This window comes from Epinephelus fuscoguttatus, linkage group LG14 (genome assembly GCF_011397635.1).
Source record: "Epinephelus fuscoguttatus linkage group LG14, E.fuscoguttatus.final_Chr_v1".
In the NCBI taxonomy this organism is placed as follows: domain Eukaryota; kingdom Metazoa; phylum Chordata; class Actinopteri; order Perciformes; family Serranidae; genus Epinephelus; species Epinephelus fuscoguttatus.
The window spans coordinates 27,298,599-27,317,607 of record NC_064765.1 but is presented as its reverse complement, the minus strand read 5'-3'; the positions used below and the strand labels follow the sequence as shown (position 1 = coordinate 27,317,607).

At 40.1% G+C, this 19,009-nt stretch overlaps 1 protein-coding gene across 1 annotated transcript; it reads left to right on the top strand.

Moving 5' to 3' along the window:
* Positions 1 to 1,995: 1,995 nt before the first annotated feature.
* Positions 1,996 to 18,504, top strand: lck (LCK proto-oncogene, Src family tyrosine kinase). The gene is made up of 13 exons (XM_049596607.1): positions 1,996 to 2,176; positions 3,950 to 4,062; positions 4,641 to 4,707; positions 5,506 to 5,596; positions 6,696 to 6,794; positions 6,942 to 7,045; positions 8,222 to 8,371; positions 8,460 to 8,612; positions 11,591 to 11,770; positions 14,538 to 14,614; positions 17,067 to 17,220; positions 17,430 to 17,561; positions 17,687 to 18,504. The coding sequence occupies exons 2-13, from the start codon at positions 3,955 to 3,957 to the stop codon at positions 17,881 to 17,883; spliced, it is 1,512 nt and encodes a 503-aa protein (XP_049452564.1). The 5' UTR covers positions 1,996 to 2,176; positions 3,950 to 3,954; the 3' UTR covers positions 17,884 to 18,504.
* The last annotated feature ends 505 nt before the right edge of the window (positions 18,505 to 19,009 follow it).

Here is a 19,009-nt window from a genome sequence, read left to right as displayed (position 1 = left end):
ATGATCCTAACATGGCATACTTCAGGACACAGATGACCTCATGTGTGACGTTAGACCTTAAGAGTGGAAATGAATATCATATGGAAAATGCACAGGGGTTGCGATTTTTTACCTCGAGGCCTCATTCTTTAGAAAATGCTTTTACAATAAAGCTCTGCAGACTTGTGTTTCTCATGTCACTCAGCTCTGCCCTGCAGATAGTTTCACTTGACCTTTTCTCCATATCATCGCACAGCCGGTATTAGAGTGTTTGTTTGGAAACAAAACAAGCTTAAAAATGCATGAAATTTGAATCGGTTAAAGACTGTGCTAAGGTGTACATGAGTAAGCATTAGCAGCAAAACAAAAGCCGCACGCACTCACATGAAAGAAGCCAGCACCTGCATTGTAGGGCGGGTGGTAGGAAAGCTGGAAAACTTTGTGCATATTGATAGTATCTCGATGCGATTGCGTAACAGAATGTGATTTCCAACCACATTTACAAGTAGCGACAGCTGTGGGAAAGGGAAACTAGGAATACCCTTAAAGGCTCATAACACCTGCCGAAAAAGTGATCTCCAAAGGTGGTGAGGTTCTTTTAGGTGTGTGCCAGCTGATCCATGGTATTATCCCTTCAAATTAAAGAGGAAATTGGGTCTGATAAGAATTTGTAGTTAGAAACAGAGTGGATTTTGTCTTATTGAAATCAGCCCAGTAAAAGGCTCCATAACTTATATCACTGTCGAAAGGTAAAAAAAAAAAAAAAAAAGTGAAACTACCTCACCCACCCTCTTAGATTTACACTCTCTCAGTTATGAGCTTTAACGGAAAAAGACAGAGCTCAGGTGGTTTCATCAAGTGAGGCTTTAATCTATGCTGTGGCAGTCTTCTAAACACACATGTCTGTGCACTTCCTGTAATGTTTGGACTGACTTCCTGCCAGTGCGCGCTCTGTAGCGGCAGCCGTTCACCACAAGAGAAGAGATGCGGCCCGCAGCAGAGCTGTAGAAAACGCGACGGTGCAAGCTGAGAGACTTGGCAATTCGCTTCTCCTCTCAGGGCCAAGTGTGACCACTCAGCAAAGAGTTTTGGGTAAAATGATGATTCGTATAGGGTCAACCACTGATTGACATGTCCCCTCTATAAGTGAGATATTTGTGACTCATTTTGTCTTTTTTTTTGGACTTGGTTAAGAAGACCAAGACCAAAGTCTTTAAATGGTCCTCTGGCCACAAACAAAACAGACACAAACCACATGTGTGAATGACAAAGTAAGCCTCGTTGTCTAAATCTGGGCCTTGAAACCACTACACAGGAAACACCACTGTCCAAAACTGCCAAAATGGTCTTTTAGACTTAGACTTAGAAAGACCTTTATTGTCATTCAGATACACACCTTACAATGCACATCAGAACGAAAATTCGTTAGTCCATCTTGGATAGTGCAGTGATACATAAAAATAGCAGCAGGTGTCATATAAATTAAAATAAAATAAAATAAAATAAAATAGTGCAAAGTATAAGATATACTGTATATTCTATGTGTCAATATGATAAATCACAGTTTACTTATAATATTATTAAGATCAATCTGACGCTGTCTGAAATCATCTATCTTGTCAAACGCTCTGGTGGGGTACATTTTTTTGAATAACCCTGGATTTCCATGTCAACCCCGCACTGGTTCTTCTCACCTTAAAGGTCACTGACACACAGATGTTACACATGTTACAAGTAAAATGTATAAATATAACCCCACCACTGTCTCACAGCCTACCACTGCCTCCTTTTTTTAAACTGTATTGGAAACATGTTTCAGGAAAGGTGGCGTCCTGACCCCTTTACCATGGAGAATGTAACGTTCCCCCCTGCTCGCACACACAGCTGCATGGTAAAGCACCTGTTAGAAACCTTGCATAGCAACCCTCAACATTTCAACGACAGGAAACTCTCTGGGTCGCTCTCCTCCACTCCTCCAAAGTGTTGCGCACACACACATCAGCACTTCTGGTGTTGAGATAGTTATAACAAGAGAGGCGGATGATGACATCTTCACACCGTGGCTCCAGTAGTGAAAACCTCACTTATTGCTAAATAGCTCTTTTAAAAGAGATAACTATTTGACAAAGAGTATCTCCATGGCGGCACGTGAAATCTGATATTATTGGAGGCTTGAAGAGACATTTCATATCGAGAGGTGAGTTTCAAAGTTGTGATTCTATCAGTGTTATATAGGTTTATAATATATAGAGAAAAGAGTGTGACTTAGGTAGACGGCCATTTACTGTATTATCATTTCCTTGTAATTATCATACATGTTATGTAAAATATGCCACATAAATCAGAGGGGTTGTTTACAGTTGGAAGTTTGTACTTTTTTTATTAACAAGATTGTAATTTGAAAATTGACCTAGAGAAAAATAATGTCCACACCCAGGAGTAATGGCCAGTCAGCTAAAATCAACATGTTGTTGCCTGATTTTAACCTTAACGTCTGGTAACAAAACATATTCAGATACTGGTTGTGTCATCATCACAGCTGATGAAAATTAGATGAATAAAAAAATGACAAAAACGATGTGACCACATTAAACAACAGGATGCTTTCTCATTGTAATGAGAATGCACCTGTGTCTTGTTAATTCATTTTTCAAAAAATCAAATATAAAAATTGAGTCATTTATGTGTTTGTAAATTCATAGCTGTCACACAAACATGTCTCTTTGTGGGAGATAATGTAGATAATGATGAGCGGATGTGAGGCAGAAAAACAAATGTGAATGTGAAACATCAAAACTGGAATGAAATTGGTGCAGCAACAAGAAAATCCACATGTAAATGTCTTTTTAAACATGCTAATTTTGTCTGTATTTATGGTGTGTTTGAAAAGGTGTACTTTATTAGCCTACAAATTTCACCGACAGTGCCAAAATGTCTTAATTATTTACATACCCATAACACTTTGCAAACAATAACAATCATCAGTATTTGTTTGGAAAGGCCTTCAGCTGCTCATGGTGAGAAGAAGAGGGTAGCCCCTCAATGGAAAATGCTGACTTTGTTTGTGTGACTCCCTGAGTGCTGGCCAGTAGGCGTAGGAGTGCTGATAATTCAAGAAAACTGGTGATCCTCCTGTGATTCGTTCCTTGGGGTCTCAGTACAGTAGTGGGTTGTTATTGCCGGGTCAGGCCTCTTCAGATTTTTCTCACGCCTGCGAGCCTTTGGGACACATGGCTGCTGCGATTAGCCCACTGACCCTGTTCCATGAGTGGCCCAAGAGGCGCCAAGTAAGCTTGAGAAAGCCGGTTCGTGCTGTACACTGGTGTAAAACACAATACAGAACACGTGCAGACGTTGGATTAAACCAGATTAGTGTCTGTAGAGTTTTATAGAGCTTTCTATTCAAGTCTGAGGTAGAATTAGATCATGTAAATGCATGTGACATGCTGGAAGTGGCAGCAACAATGACACTGTTTGTCACAGTTCTGGATGTGATTTTATTTGACTAATGTGTGCAGGTTTATACTGTGTAAAAACAGTGCCTAAAATGAAAGCTTTTATCGGTGTTAGGCTCTTAGTTTCCAGCCTGGTTCACCAATGAGCCTCCATTTTGAGGCGAGGCCCTCAGTCACATCCGATTGAAGCAGTTTTCGGAAAGGAAAACATTTTGTGTCTTCTGTAGTGACAAAACTTTAAATGCAGCCCAAATCTTTCTGAAACTTAGAAAATAGTTTTCCTTTTTTACGTCCTATGTTTAAGGGTTTAAGGGATTTTTTTTTTTTTTTTTTTTTTAGAAAACTGTTTTGGATCTATATGACACATTTACTTGGGGACGACAGAGCTATCGAAAATGCCGGCCAAACTGAAAAAAAAACTTTCAATTGCCTTTAAAAATGAGCAATAATTATTTTATGAACACTCTGATGCCCTTAATACTTTTTGAAACATAATTTGAGCCTCTAAATTGCAGAAAAGATGGGGTGTAACTGCAGTTCGGATTATTCAGACGGCGACTGGATTGAGAATCTGGATGAAATCTGTGAACACTGCAACTGCCCCATACCTCCCCAGTCATGCAATCCAGTAAGTTCAATGTGCATTATGTATCTGATGTAGTGTATGAATGAGTGTGTGTGTGTATAAGTGAGCTCGACATGAATGGGTTTTGGTTTAGTGGTGGTGAATGTGACTGACCACTTGGATAAGTTGACTGCAGAAGGTGTGAACATCACATGGACTGCCCCAATTCATGTTGTGTTGTTTAAATTATGTAACCAATACCAAGAAAGGTACAATCTGCTATTGTATGTTTGAGTCCAGAAAAGTTGTATAACTTACATAACTGCGAGGGAAGTTGTCTTTTGTGTGTGTGTGATTAAACGGGAGACTAATTATTCCATCGATGTTGTTTTGTTTCCTCTACACGGGTTAGATGTCCCATTAGATTAGAAATGAAGGAGAAAAACACCTGTGTGTGCCAGAATACATCGAGACATTTTGTCTGGGAGAAGAAAAAAACCATGTAACCGTCACTGATGATATCTGCGTCATAAACCAGAAATGTACATATCTTTTACTGAAAGTGACATGTGGTAGTCTTCTGACGTTCTTTGGAAAGCTGAATTTAAGATGCAAGTCTAATCTTGTTCTTCCCTCACCAGTACACAGACCAGTTGATTCCATACAACTACCCATCACAGCATTCGCCCCCTACATCGCCTTTACCAGGTGACGAGATACAGCATATTTTTCTACATGTGTGTGTGTGTCTGAGTATTGACAAGTGCAAGAAGTAAAGTGAAGTAAAATAGTCGTAAAGTGTGGATAAACACAATGACAGTATTAGAGTTAATAATGTACAACCATAAAATACTAATAAATATTAAGTGTGGGATTAAGTTTTTCAGTTTCAGACAGAGTGTTCATACATGAGTAAATATATATTGGAAATACATTAAAATGCCTTTTTTTTTTACTTAATCCCAAATTAAAGTGAAGTTAAGAAGTTTATTTTTTATCTACTGCATATTTTACATCTTTCAACTTCTCATCTTCCTAATTACTCACTCGTGGAACATTTTCTAATTCCCTTATATTTTACAAATATTATATATATATATATTTTACAAAAAATTTAATTGTTTACCTCACTGTGTCCTTTATTTATGGATTGAATTATACTTCTAACTCATCAGACAGCCAATGTAGCCACATTTGCAGCCCCTGGGGCTTCACATCCCCCTGTGTCCCGTATCTTCATCCTGTATTTGATTATGTACGTCTTGTCTTCAGCCATGATATCAATAATTTAACAATGCATGGAAGGCAGGGATGCCCACTTTCTCCATTTACCACTGTCACCGAGCTTTAAGCCGCAGCCATTCCTCAAATGATCAGTATCAAACATATTTAAACACACAGCACATACCATAAGCTTTAATTCTATTCTAACAGGCACATTTGTGAGTAAAACTGTATTTCACCTACATTTCATTTAACACAAACTTAACAATATTTCTCTTGCAGACAACCTCGTGGTCGCCATATACAGTTATGAACCCAACCATGACGGTGACCTGGGCTTTGAGAAGGGAGACAAACTCAAGATCCTCAACAAGTAAGCTGCTGATTAACATACAGTTAAGCTTGGTAAAAATATTTATGATGATATTTCAGCCTCGACAACGATGCATACTATCCACTAACTGTCACGGCACCTGAAACTCCATTTGAGTGTGTCGGACCACTACAGCATGTATGCAGCACTGTAACCCCTGTGCATCCAGCTATGTTAACTATTATTTTCAGCTCCAAAAATCAAACCTGAGTTTAAACGATGGTCTCGTGATTTAAGGCACATACCATTATATTCACCTCCTCTGACAGGGGACTAAAGGCTAGCTATTTATCGGGGGGAGGGGGGGGGTTTGAACCTGGGCCGCAGCAGCAGCCTTGTGCATGGGGTGCCTGCTCTATCCACTAAGCCACCAACGCCCCAAGATGGCTATAAATATGAAAAGGCTAAAGAGGACTGGTTTGTTTTGGTTTCAGTGGACCAGCAAACTAAAACTAAATTAAAATAACTAAACTAGTTTATTAATAGTTTATTTTAGTTTATTTTATATTCAATCAGGGCTGTATTTACCACTAACGCCAATATGTTCTTGTTCTCTGTAATTTTTAAGGTGTAATATAATATCTTTTAGACTATATTTATAATTTTTATGGAAAAAAAACTTGAAAAATATTAAATAAAAATGACAGAAATGTAGTGTTTTACATACCTGGCACCAGATAATGTGGACAAATTGACCAAAAAAAAAAAAAAAAAAAAAAAAAATTTAAATAATAGATAAAAATTAATTTTAAAAATACTCAGAAAATTGTACAGCGTTTGGTTGGAGGCTCCTCAAAAAATGTAGGCATGAACATATGATAAATAATATAACTTTAGGGAGACCGATTCCTCTAGTTGTCCAAGGTTTAACAAACTGTAGATACAATGTGGTGAATATTGTTCACAGCATCTCTTCTGTCTCTTGCGGTTCATTTCTTGCAGTCATCACGTACATTGCAAAGACCCTTTTGCCTGTGGAGGGGGCGAATTGAAATTGCTTTCTGAAGGTGCACACATCCATTCAGAAAGTCTCGACTGCTGTGAGGCGTCACTGCAGGCTTCTGTAAACTGACTCATTGCTGTCTCTTTTGGCATCCAGGGATGATCCAGAGTGGTACTTGGCAGAGTCTCTCACCACAGGCCAGCAGGGCTACATCCCGTTCAACTTTGTTGCAATGACCACAGTGGAGACTGAACCGTATGTCATACAGGAAACATAACTACACTGCTCTCATCGCCATGTCACTCAACCCCAACACCCATCTCATATCATACATACTGTGTCCCTGAGGGAAAGGAAGTGGTTAGCTCAAAGTGTGATGCATTTTATGTGTTTCTGCTGCAGGTGGTTCTTTAAGAACATTTCTAGAAACGAAGCCATGAGGCTGCTCCTCGCTCCTGGGAATACGCAGGGCTCCTTCTTGATTCGAGAGAGTGAGACAACCCCAGGTGATTTTCTAGTTCATCATGGCATTGACTCATAGGCTATACAAATAATCTAGTTTCTATTTCACAAGGTGGTTTCTCAGCAGCAGTTTGGGCATGTTCATCCACTGTTACACTTGTTTGTGTAACATTTTTAGACATCAATATATGTGTTATACAAGTGAGACAATGCATAAAATGACTGGTATCCTTTATACCACTCAGTTTTGTTATTACTGCTGTGTTTCAGTGGTAAGTCCCATTTCACTCAAGCCCCCTTTCTGCTTCTCAACTCGCTCCATCTTTTCATTTCTGTTTTGCTTTTCTACTGTGATGTACATTTCATTCATTGTACTACATGTGTTGGAAATGCAGTACAAACACTGAGAGCAAACCCCACTAGATGTGTCATAAATCAGTGTTTGTTGTACTGTAAAGCAGTAAGAAAAAAAAAACAGATTTAGAACAGTAACTGAAACAAATTTAGTATTCCTGTAAGGAAGTGGGAGCTGAATTATCCTCAGAGGTCTCTTACTCTTTAAACAAACAGATTTGGTCATTTAAACTTGTGAAAACACTGAATAAAAACGTTTCACGTTAGAAATTAGTGTCTCTCTGATGCTGTTTGGCTCATGAGAGACAGGCTGCTAGCCCAGAACCTGCTACTGTGTGCCCACCTTATTTCTCTGATAACTTAAGATCCGAATGTTCAGGAGGTTTTTACCAGGATCCATATAATCCATAGAAGTCTCTTCCTCACCAAAACAAATGGACCTGGTGATTAAAACTAGTAAAAATATTGAATAAAGCAGTTTTACTTTAAAAAATCTGTGTTTTTCTGATGCTGCTTGTTGCAGAGAAGCTGCTAAATATGGTTGCCGACATAAAAATGGGAAAATGTGAATGGCCCTTCTAGAGCCAGTGTTTAGTTTGTCTGTCCTGGGCTAATATAGAAGCATGGCAGTGCAACATGGTCGATGGGGCCTCCTTTTGTAGATATAAACGGCTCATTCTAAGTTAACAAAAACACACAATTAACACTGGTGATAAAATGCTACCCATACGCCCTCCAAACTGATGTTTAAAACTTAATTTGATTTGTGACTTTCAGACATTTGCATCATTTGCATCATTTCTCTTAATTGTAGGCTTGTATTCTCTGCATCATTTCATGCTGATAATACTTTGTCTCTGTTCCAGGATCATTCTCCTTATCAATCAGGGACTTGGACCACAACTCTGGTGAAGGAGTCAAGCACTACAGAATCCGCAACATGGACAACGGTGGCTTCTACATCACAGCCAAGATATCCTTTAACTCGCTGAAGGAGCTCGTCCAGCATCACTCACGTGCGTGCAGACTCTTGACGGGATTACTCAAGACTGCTGATTAATGTGGGGTCTACATTTTAGAAAATCTCCTCTTTGTGTCATCCAGGTGATCCAGATGGGTTGTGCACAAAGCTGGTGAAGCCATGTCAGTCGAGGGCACCGCAGAAGCCCTGGTGGCAGGATGAGTGGGAGATCCCACGTGAGTCCCTGAAGCTGGAGCGCAGACTTGGAGCGGGACAATTTGGAGAAGTCTGGATGGGTGAGTGACAGAGATGCCAATATGGGCATATTACTGATTCATTAAATCAAATCCAATCATTTAAGTCTTGCTTTAAGGGGTTTGCACCATTTTACACAGATACATCACATACTACAGAGTCCACTTGCTCAATCAAGTTGTGGGCTGCTAGAAAGCCTTTAGCCAGGGTTTTTTCTGCAGCGTTTGCAGAACAGTTTCCTCAACACAGTCTTAATTGTAGGCTTGTATGAGCTGGTTAACTGGAGAATGATGAGATATATTATCCCTGTTATGCAACCTCACTCAGACTATATAAATCTAAATTTCTAAAAAGCTTGGAGGAATAGCCTCTGAACAATACTTGCATGAATGTCTATTCATTGTGCAGTATTAAGTCAAACAAGAGGACAAAATGTTTGGAACACAAGGGTATCAGCCGAAATAATCTGTGCCACAACCCTCTTATTATTCAATCAGAGGAGTATTTCCCCTCTATTTTCCATCCTCATTTGCCAGCACAGTTCAACGTCCCAAACAAACCGCCGTATTAGAGATAAACATTAGGCCAGCTATGGAACTTATCCTTATTTCACAGCCACTCTCTATTTACAGTAGCTGCAAGTAGTCTGGCGCTGTGTTTGTTTCTTTATCCTCACCCAAACAGTGGTGCAGGGACAAACTTGAATAGTCAGAGACTGTCAGTTGCTAAGAAGTTTATATCCTTGTTAGTTAACATCCAAATATGTGATAATGGTGAGGAGATTTTCACTGTAGATAAAAGAGGTGAAGAAATTCTTTGAGTAGTGAATGTAGTTTGTTCCCATTGCTATGCTTCATGCATGGTATGAGGTGCTCAGCGTGTTACATGACTGGAGATGGAACTGGTTGGTTGTGAGTTTGATTGACAGGATATACGGGTGAGTTAGTGTACCAGATCTGGAATGAGACGCTGTTTGCATGAGAGTCATGTGGAAGTGTTGTTAGTTTAGCACATATTTGATCACAACTCATGACACAACCGCTGTTTATGAACCTACAAGAAGAGGTGAAAGCTCTCCTGGTTCACGTTAACATAGACTGTATTAAAGAAGTGGACGTAGCCTTGGGGTCTGAAAGTGAAGCCAATACGGAAGTGCCTTAAATCTGCATTCTTTCTAATTGCCAACAGGAAATGACTCCATGGTTGCAAAAAGAAGTCCAATTGTATAGAGATCTATGACAACATCATCTTACTTCCCGCTTGATTTAATACCTTAGTAAACATTCTCCTAATTAGTTTATGGTCTCAGTCATTAGTTTCAAGTCTTCTTCAATACAGTGTGACGTTCATTTTGTAAATCATGGTCCCAGTTAGAGTTAAATGCACCATAAAGCAGGGTATGCTTTGGGGTGTGGCTTTGTGGCTATCTTGTGATTGACAAGTTGCTACCACGGTGTCCTGTCAATCAGGATAGAGAAGTAGCAATGCGTATCCATGGCAGCGTCAACCTCTCATCCAAATATGGTCACTTTTGGCTCCAACAAACCAACAAGGCAACAGAAACAAAGGCAAACTTAAGCTGTCAAAACATTAGTCTACAAACCAATAGGTGACATCACAGTGGCTACATCGACTTCTTTTATACAGTCTATGATTTTTACATTCCACATGGTGTAGTAATTCATGTGTGCAAAATATAAGTCATGTTACCAGCATGACTCTGTGGAAGGCAATGACTGTGGGTCGACCGCTTTGGTCCATATTTAAATTTCTCAACAATTATCAGATGGATTGTCATGAAATGAAGTACAAACATTTACAAAAGATAAAGCCTGCTGATTTTGGTGATCCCTCCACCTGTACTCTAGCACCAACATGAAGGTAGCATTTGTGGTTCTGAGTGAAATAGCTCATTAACTATCAGGTGGATTGTCATTAAAACTGGTACAGGTACAGGGTCAAGTTTTCATCTTCCCTGTGAGATGTTTCAACATCTTTTTCATAGATTGGCACCATATTTGTTACAGACTTTCATGGTTCCCAGGGATGAAACATACCAACTTTGGTGATCCCATGACTTTTCTGTTAGCGCCATCATGTGATTGACATTTGTAGTTTTGAGTCAAATGTCTCAACAACTCTGGACTTATTGCCCCTCAATGTAATTCCTAAACACTTCCTCCCTAGAACAGTTGTCCAGTGCTTTGGTTTATGATCAATCATCTGCAAAATTAACATACCCAACAGTCTCTGCTGGGCCTACCTTGTGTATAGTGCTAATTAGCAAATGTTAGCAAGCTAACATGCTAAGCTAAAATGCTAAAGTGGTGAACTTGATAAAACATTACCTAAACATCAGCATGTTAGCGTTGTTATAGAATGGCGCAGAAATTAGTCCTAACACCTGGAAGTGAGTTAGCATTTTAGCATTCCCACTTGCCTCATCTCAAAGTCAGTGGGTGTTTTTCTATAAGGTCTGTGGTTAACACATGTAGCTTAAAAGACTTTCACACTTTGATCTATGGAATGAAATACATCAGTAAATACCCGACTCATACATTTTGTAGCCTTACGTGTCTTACAAAAGGTAGCTGCTAATGAGTGGCTTAAAGACACTACAAAGCGCCATCACGCCATCATACAGCCTTGTTGTGGTGGCGAAGTTGAAGTCATGCAACCATGGTGTAGTTCGCTAGTAGTAGCTTTTTACCTCTGGTGATTGCATTTACGCTTCACAAATTATAAGAGTGGTGTGAATTTGTGAGGATTATTTCGCTAAATAAAACATGTAAATATCATAAACTTTAACTCAAAATCACAAACTTTAATCCAAGATCCAAACTTCTGCATTGGCCCACAGCAAAACGTATCCCTGCAGCACTCTGTTGTTAGCATACTAATGTTGGCATTTAGCTCAAAGCACTCCTACCCCAAAGCCTCAAAGGAGTGCTAGCACAACTGTAAAGTCTTAAATCAATGCTTTTCAGAGACCCACTTATGTTGAAATGTTTATTTTCAGGTGTCTACAATAACGACAGGAAGGTGGCAATCAAGAACCTTAAGATGGGCACAATGTCGGTGGAGGCCTTCCTGGCAGAGGCCAACATGATGAAGAACTTGCAGCATCCACGCCTCGTTCGCCTCTTTGCTGTCGTTACCCAGGAGCCAATCTTTATTGTCACAGAGTACATGGAAAATGGTGGGTAGATGTCCTTTATGTGTCACAGCCTGAGGCAATTTACTAATAACACCAATGACTGAGAGGGAATTCCAGATATCAATTATCAAACAAAAAGGACAATCTGGTCCAAGGGTATTTCCATGAAATGAATGCTCATTTGAAGCTAAATTAAAAAGTAAACCTGTAATCATACCATCTCTTTCAGTTCAGTTTTGTTACCTAGAATATGTCTAAGCCTGTCTGAAACGATCGTTAATCTCCTGCCCCTTTATCCTGAACACCAAAGGCGGTGTCATCAGGGTAAGCTCTCCGCCCGGAGCGAAGAAACAGAAAGTGTTTTACAGGCGGTGGCACGTCATAGGTGGTCAGGATCAAACATGTTGATCTGTTATTGGACTATGGGTGCCAGAGCATGCTTGAACAAAAGACTGGGCTGCCCCGTGTGCTTCACCCTCATGAGTCATAGTTTTTCCAGGCTCTAGTGACTCTGCTGAATTATTTGTACACCTTTTAATCACACAACCACAGCACTTGATTTAAGATATGATATGACATACACATTTACAACGATACGGTATAAACATCACCCGTTTAGTGGACATGAATGGAGCTGTGAGAGCAAACCTAAATAAGGGAGTTAAGTCATGCCTCCCAAAGCATGCTGCTCTGCTGAAGTGGCCTGTCTTCTGATAGGCTATTTTCAGCTTCTCCTCATAACTCTCCTGTATTCACCGCTCTGTGCTAAAATGTTTCCAAGCAAACATGAACTTTCACTTCTGTCCGGCCCCTTTCCAGACAGGTTACTGGTGTTTACAGGGGAAGTCTCTCCTGGCCGGTCTGAGACGAGGGGGGTGTTAAAATAGGAGAGGATGATTCATCAGGTTATTGTTCACCGAGACCCCTTGATGATACTTGGCTACATTTCAGAGTCTGATTTACGCACATGCATCAACAGACACTCACAAGCACATGTGCAGAAACACTGGAACGCTATTAAGGTTGCAGTAGTAAACAAATTTTGACAATGGCAGTTTGTTTAGCATCTTACCACTGGATCCTCTTACAAAACACAATACGTAAGAAATTATTGCAAACATGACAAACGAAATGGGGTCATGGTAACAGCTGCAAACAACATTCCATATTACAAGCTCTATGCCATGTAATTGTTTATTACGCCCACATATGGAAGTGATCCAGTATCACTTTAACCTCAAAAGTCTCTGTAATTCTTTTTCACTGGGAAGAACAATAACAAAATGCATAGAGAGATGCTGTCACAAACACAGCAGCAGCCTTACAGCTCAATTGAATGGAGTGCCTTTGTATGGTCTTGTATGAGTGGCCTGTAAACCACCAGCAGTGGCTCTACATGAGGCTGCCTCTTTGTCTGGGATCCACGTGTGGACAGGACACAATTGTCGCCTCTGTTGTCAAGAGAAAGGATGGCTCGTAGTTCCCGTCTTTTCAGCTTGTCCCCCTCCTCTTATTTTTATTATTATTGAAGACAACAAAGATGGAAAATAACAGGCGTGTCATCCCAGCTTCCCTTTGTGACCTTGACAAAGAGCGCTCCTCTGGCTCTCAGACTTCAAAAGCAGTCTTCCGGAGTTAAGCAGAGGAGCAAAGGCCTCCTCTTTCTTGGCACAGTCATTCCTCTTAAAGTATTTCCTTTGGTTTGACTTGGTTGGCTGCTGTGTGGAGGTATTGTTCGGTCTTAATCAAACTCAACACAAAGTCTGCTGTCACAAACTATAAATCAACTTGACTGATGCTCTGTGTACTTCCTCACAGTGTTGTGTTCCTTGATTTGAACTGCTTTTCTGGTCCAGCTGTCTATTTATGTCCATGAGGAGTCATGATGTTTTTGACCAAGGAAAATATCATCAGTCTTCTGGACAAATGGCTTAAAGAAACAGTGTGTAGTGTGTGTATAACAGTGTGTGTAACAGTGTGTATCCCCCTAGATTTAGGGGGATTTAGTGGCATCTAATGGTGAGGATTGCAGATTGCGACAAGCTGAAACTTCTCCTGGTTAGAATTCCTTCAGTGTTCAGTGCTCAGGAGGTTGTTACTGGGAGCCAATTTATCTGCAGAGGTCTCCTCCTCTCCAAAACAAACGTATCCAGTTATTTAAACCGGTAAAATATTTGATTGACATCTCGGAGACGAGCTGCCTGCCTAGCTATGCACTCACCTTTTTTCTCTGCTTACTTAAGATCCAGATGTTCAGTAGGTTGTTACCAGGAGCTGAATTAGCTGCAGAGGTCTCTTCCTCTCCAAAACAAACAAACCTGGGGATTTAAACTGGTAAAACACAGAATAAAGCAGTTTCATATTAAGGAGGGGCTGCAGACTATGGTAGGTGATGCAAAAAGTTGAATGGCCCTATCTAGAGCCAGTGTTTGGTTTGTCCGTTCTGGGCTTCTGTAGAAACATAGTGGTGTAGATAAAAATGCTTCATACATGAAAGAAAACATGATATTACATTGTATTCCTACCAATATATCGACCTAAATCCTACACACTGGACCTTTAATCTTCTGTAAATAGCACTGTCACACGCAATACAGTAAATGAGTATGTGCATCTGTATTATTCAGGATGTACTGGTGGTGGTAACCTAGTTTATTATTTGCAGAAATAGGTTGACCCTGTTTAAGCTGACGTGGTTTGTGAGATAAATTCACATTGTACAGCTTTTTTAGCAGTAGGAAGTAAGTGAATAAAAACACAATTAAGAGTTTTTTTCTGGAGAAGTATAACCTGAATGTCATTTTTACAGGTAGCCTAGTGGATTACCTGAAAACAACGGAGGGAAGCAGTTTGCCCATGAACACACTGATAGACATGGCATCTCAGGCAAGACATGTCTTCTTCTTTTTTTACTACATGTATCTGTGCTCTTATCTGCATACTCCATTTACCACATTACCTTTCATTTATTATTTCACTTCCTGTTCTCTCAGCATGATCCTCATAGACAGGAAACTGGCCACTATTGTAATGGGGCTTACATTCAACACTAATCTTGTAATAAGGGCTGAGCTGTATGAGTGTGTGTGCAGGCGTGCATGTGTATTGTGATGAATGTTGGTCTAGACACGTTGGCACAAATCAAAGTGTGTCACTATCAAACAGCCGGAATAGAGAACAAATTCACCAACGTTATTTTTTCTCACACTCCATCTTTTATCTGCTCACCACAGTGCCAACTCAGCTAAAAAGTCATAATCAGGGCACGGTGACAAAACCTGAAACTGAATGATGGAGATTTTCTGCTTAATTTATCTGACCTTGTCTTGCTGCCTTTCACTGACATACAGTAAGATGTTCTGTCACTGCTCTGCCAAAGTGTCAACGATTGTGCACTGTCACACATAAAGTTAACAGTGGAAATATCAAGGTGAATCCTGGAAGTGCTTTTTTTAGGGGACAGTAAATTACTTACATATTCTACCTAAATTGTCCACTCTGCCCATCTTTGAGCTTTTTATTTTGTCACTTTTTACTGTCAAAAATGGAACGAAATGTTGTCAGCTTTTGTTAAGTAACTTCAATTTTTACTTCGTTATTGTCTCTTCGTCATTAAAAAAATCTTCTCTAGACCTGGGGGCTCAAAGCAACTGCTTATATCGCTTAATAGATAGGGCCGGCTCTGGTGAATATACAAAGAACCCTGACAAATGACTTATTTAGGAAGTTCAGCCAGATGTTTGAACATTGTTTGACACAGACAGTAAGTTAAAAGGATAGTTTGACATTTTGGGAAATATACTTATTCTCTTTTTTGCTGAGAGTTGGGTAAAAATGATTGATACCACTCTATCTGTCTGTTAAATATGAAGCTACAGCCAGGAGACAGTTGGCTTCGCTTATCTTATTTTAGCTTAGCTTAGCATAAAGACTGGAAACTGGGGGAAACAGTTAACCTGTCTCTTTCCGACGGTGACAAAATCCACCTACCACCACCTCTATAGCTCACTAATTACCATATTTAAATTGTTAAATGAGTTGTAGAAGTGCCTGTGAGCAGATTTTTTTTTACCCTCAGACACAGCCAGGCTAGCGGTTTCCTCCTGTTTCTAATCCTAACGCTAAACTAAGATACTGGCTCTATCTTAATTTTTTAGCTCTCAGCAGCAAAGCAAATGACAGTATTTCCAAAAATGTCAAATTCTGATTATGCCCACTCCTACGTCTTGAAATGTTACATGCCAGTAAAGGAACTTCGACTCCCGTGTAGGCCTACTGTGGGTGTGGGAATGGAAAACTCAACCACAGGAAGACAGACTGAAATTTCAAAGTCTAACAAGACAAGAGGTTCTTCATCCGGAGTAGGCAATTTCTCCGACGCCTTAGAGCTTGGCGCAGAGAGGTAGAGTTTACACAGAGCTTTGTGGTGAACATGTTTTACAGAAAGATGCTTTCAAGTCAGTCGTCATGCACCAATAGCATTCGTGGTTAAAGGGCTAAGCAAGTAACTCTAACCATCATCTGACGTACCATAAAAATTCAGGTGTTTAATGACTGTGCTCTTCCGCAGTATTAGACACTCTGTCCACATCCACCTACTTAAAATGTGCGTACACGTATATGTAATGAGAGCAGAACAGATACCTCATTAAATGAACGCAAAATAATGGTTTCAGATTGAAACATACCAAAAAAAGAAGAAGTAGGCTGTCTGAGTGGGAAGTCATGGTGACGTTTGAAGTTCATGAAATACACAAACATACGTACATCTCATGTTTCTGACAAGACCCTCAGGGCCAGTCACACCTGGGTGATAGATTCTTACGTCTGAAATATACATCACACCGAGCCAGCAAAGCGCAGAGCTGAACGCAGACACAAAATGACATAGATGCTTATTAACTGTGGGCGGTGATTTCTGTGGAAATCTTCTTGGCTGGTTTAGATGTCTCACAGACCAATTGCTTCACACATTAGATTATGAAGTAGTATCAGTTTTCCTATGTGGAAATGACTCATGTAGTGTTTGATTGAATCAGAAACACAGTCACTGAAATAAGCAGACAGTCTGAAGCAAGGTAAAGGCAGGACTGCAGCTTTCAGTATGAGGAAGTAGAGCTGGCTCAGCTGTGTGTACCTGGGTGGAGTACAGATGTAAAGGGTATAAGAAACTGACCTGGGGAAGCGGTTGACTCCCTGGTTTGGGTGTTGACCAAACCAGTTCATCTGTCAAATACACACACAAATATTACACAACATTAACACAGGTCAGTCATGCTCATTTCATGTCTGAACACGCAATCATAGGGCTTGTCTGATGATGTGCTGCCCCCTGCAGGTAGCTGATGGCATGGCTTTCATTGAGGAGAAGAATTACATCCATCGAGACCTGAGAGCAGCCAATATTCTGGTGTCCAGTGAGCTCATCTGTAAGATTGCCGACTTTGGACTGGCGAGGCTGATTGAGGACAATGAATACACGGCAAGAGAGGGTAACAAGACCTTGTACAAATATTCTATCATATGTTCTTTTGAGCCTGTAGATATGTGCTCTATAGGATATCATTTGTTTTATTGTAGGTTTTTGTTTGAGTGCATTTGGCATGGAAATATTTTGAATGGAACACAAAAATCAAAGGTTGATAAAATTCTGTCACCTCCAAGCGTTCATGCTCTTAAAAAAATCCTCCTGTGTTCATAGGTGCAAAGTTCCCCATCAAATGGACGGCCCCAGAGGCTATTAACTACGGCACCTTTTCCATAAAATCAGATGTATGGTCATTTGGGATCCTCCTGACAGAAATAGTGACATATGGACGCATACCTTACCCCGGTAAATACTCATTTACTGCACTCATACTTGTCCTTCACTAAATCATTTTATAAAATCACCCAATTACAAATCTAGCATGGATTATAAGTGCTGACAACATCATACTCACTGCCATACTCCTTCAGGTATGTCCAACCCAGAGGTGATCCAGAACCTGGAGCGAGGCTACAGAATGCCGCAGCCAGAAAACTGTCCAGATGGGCTTCATAACATCATGTGTCTGTGCTGGAGGGAAAACCCAGAGGACAGGCCCACCTTCGAATACCTCAGGAGCGTTCTGGAGGATTTCTTCACTGCCACAGAGAGGCAGTACCAGGAATAGCCCTGATGGGACAGAGAGAGACATACAGACTTACAATAAATATACTCAAACTAAAGGCACAGTCTGTGAAGAAGGATGCCGGATTTTGTTGTGTGTGTGTTCTTGAAGAGTACATGCCTTTCTATTGATAGGGTAGCTTTTCCAAGTAAGGGTACTTTGTTTCTGCACCAAACTTGTTCTAAAGTGGCCTCTTAGATACGATTTAATCACACGTGGAATGATGAAAACTTGTGTTGGATCACTGTAGAGCCAACAGCAGAAAGGAGAGTGATCTCTATGCTGCTGATGTCTGATGTAGCTGAATAAGTAGCTGCTCTCCTGGTGCTCATCATTAAAATGTAAATATGGTTAAAGTGCTTCGGCTGTGTTTTACCTCTGCAGTTAGATACATGTTTTCAAATTGTTTTACTTACAGTAAAAAGCTTTATATGGATGTTGTTTGTTGTTACAATGAATAAAGCAGAACCCATCACAACCCACTTTACCTGATGAACCATCAGCCACTGTACTTATACCGTATGATTGGTGACATGTTTCATAACCAAACAGACACAAAAAGCTCAAAAGTTTGATATGTGCATTTAGTTGAGTTTATCAGATTAAATCATGTTGCATTCTGGACTCTGTAATTTTGATTTTGTGTGCAGATTTCCAAACAAATATGACAGCATCTTTGTGATCATGCACATAGTCTTTTAATGATATGGAGCAGCAGTGGTGAAATGTACACTCTGAACAAAAGCAGTGCTGTACATTACCCCAAACACTTCTTCGGCTCGTAATCATAGAGGAACGTGTTTTGGTGCTATATGTCACCCGTCTTTTAAAGGTGGTATACAGCACCTTTGTCAAATATTTCTATATAGAGCCATTGCAGGTATCAAATAGCACTTTCGTTAGTACATTTTTTAGCCTGGGGGCTCTTGAATTATGCCAGGTGATACCATGGACAAGTCTATATGCTTCTAAATGACACTTTTACTTACCTAAAATAAAAATAAATATAAATAATTTCTCAGAAATGGGGCCTTAAAAGATTCTGAAGCCAGTACTAAATGCTTAGTGAGAGACATATTTTGTTACCTTTTCAAACCTGGAATATGTTTCATGCACATGAGGATAAAAA

What these genes read in the sequence shown, in the direction of transcription:
- lck (XM_049596607.1), top strand. Translation starts at nt 3,955, where the DNA reads ATGGGGTGTAACTGCAGTTCGGATTATTCAGACGGCGACTGGATTGAG. An exon ending in GCTCGTCCAGCATCACTCAC is followed by an intron (nt 8,372 to 8,459) that starts GTGCGTGCAGAC and finishes TGTGTCATCCAG; the next exon opens with GTGATCCAGATGGGTTGTGC. An exon ending in CACAGAGTACATGGAAAATG is followed by an intron (nt 11,771 to 14,537) that starts GTGGGTAGATGT and finishes TCATTTTTACAG; the next exon opens with GTAGCCTAGTGGATTACCTG.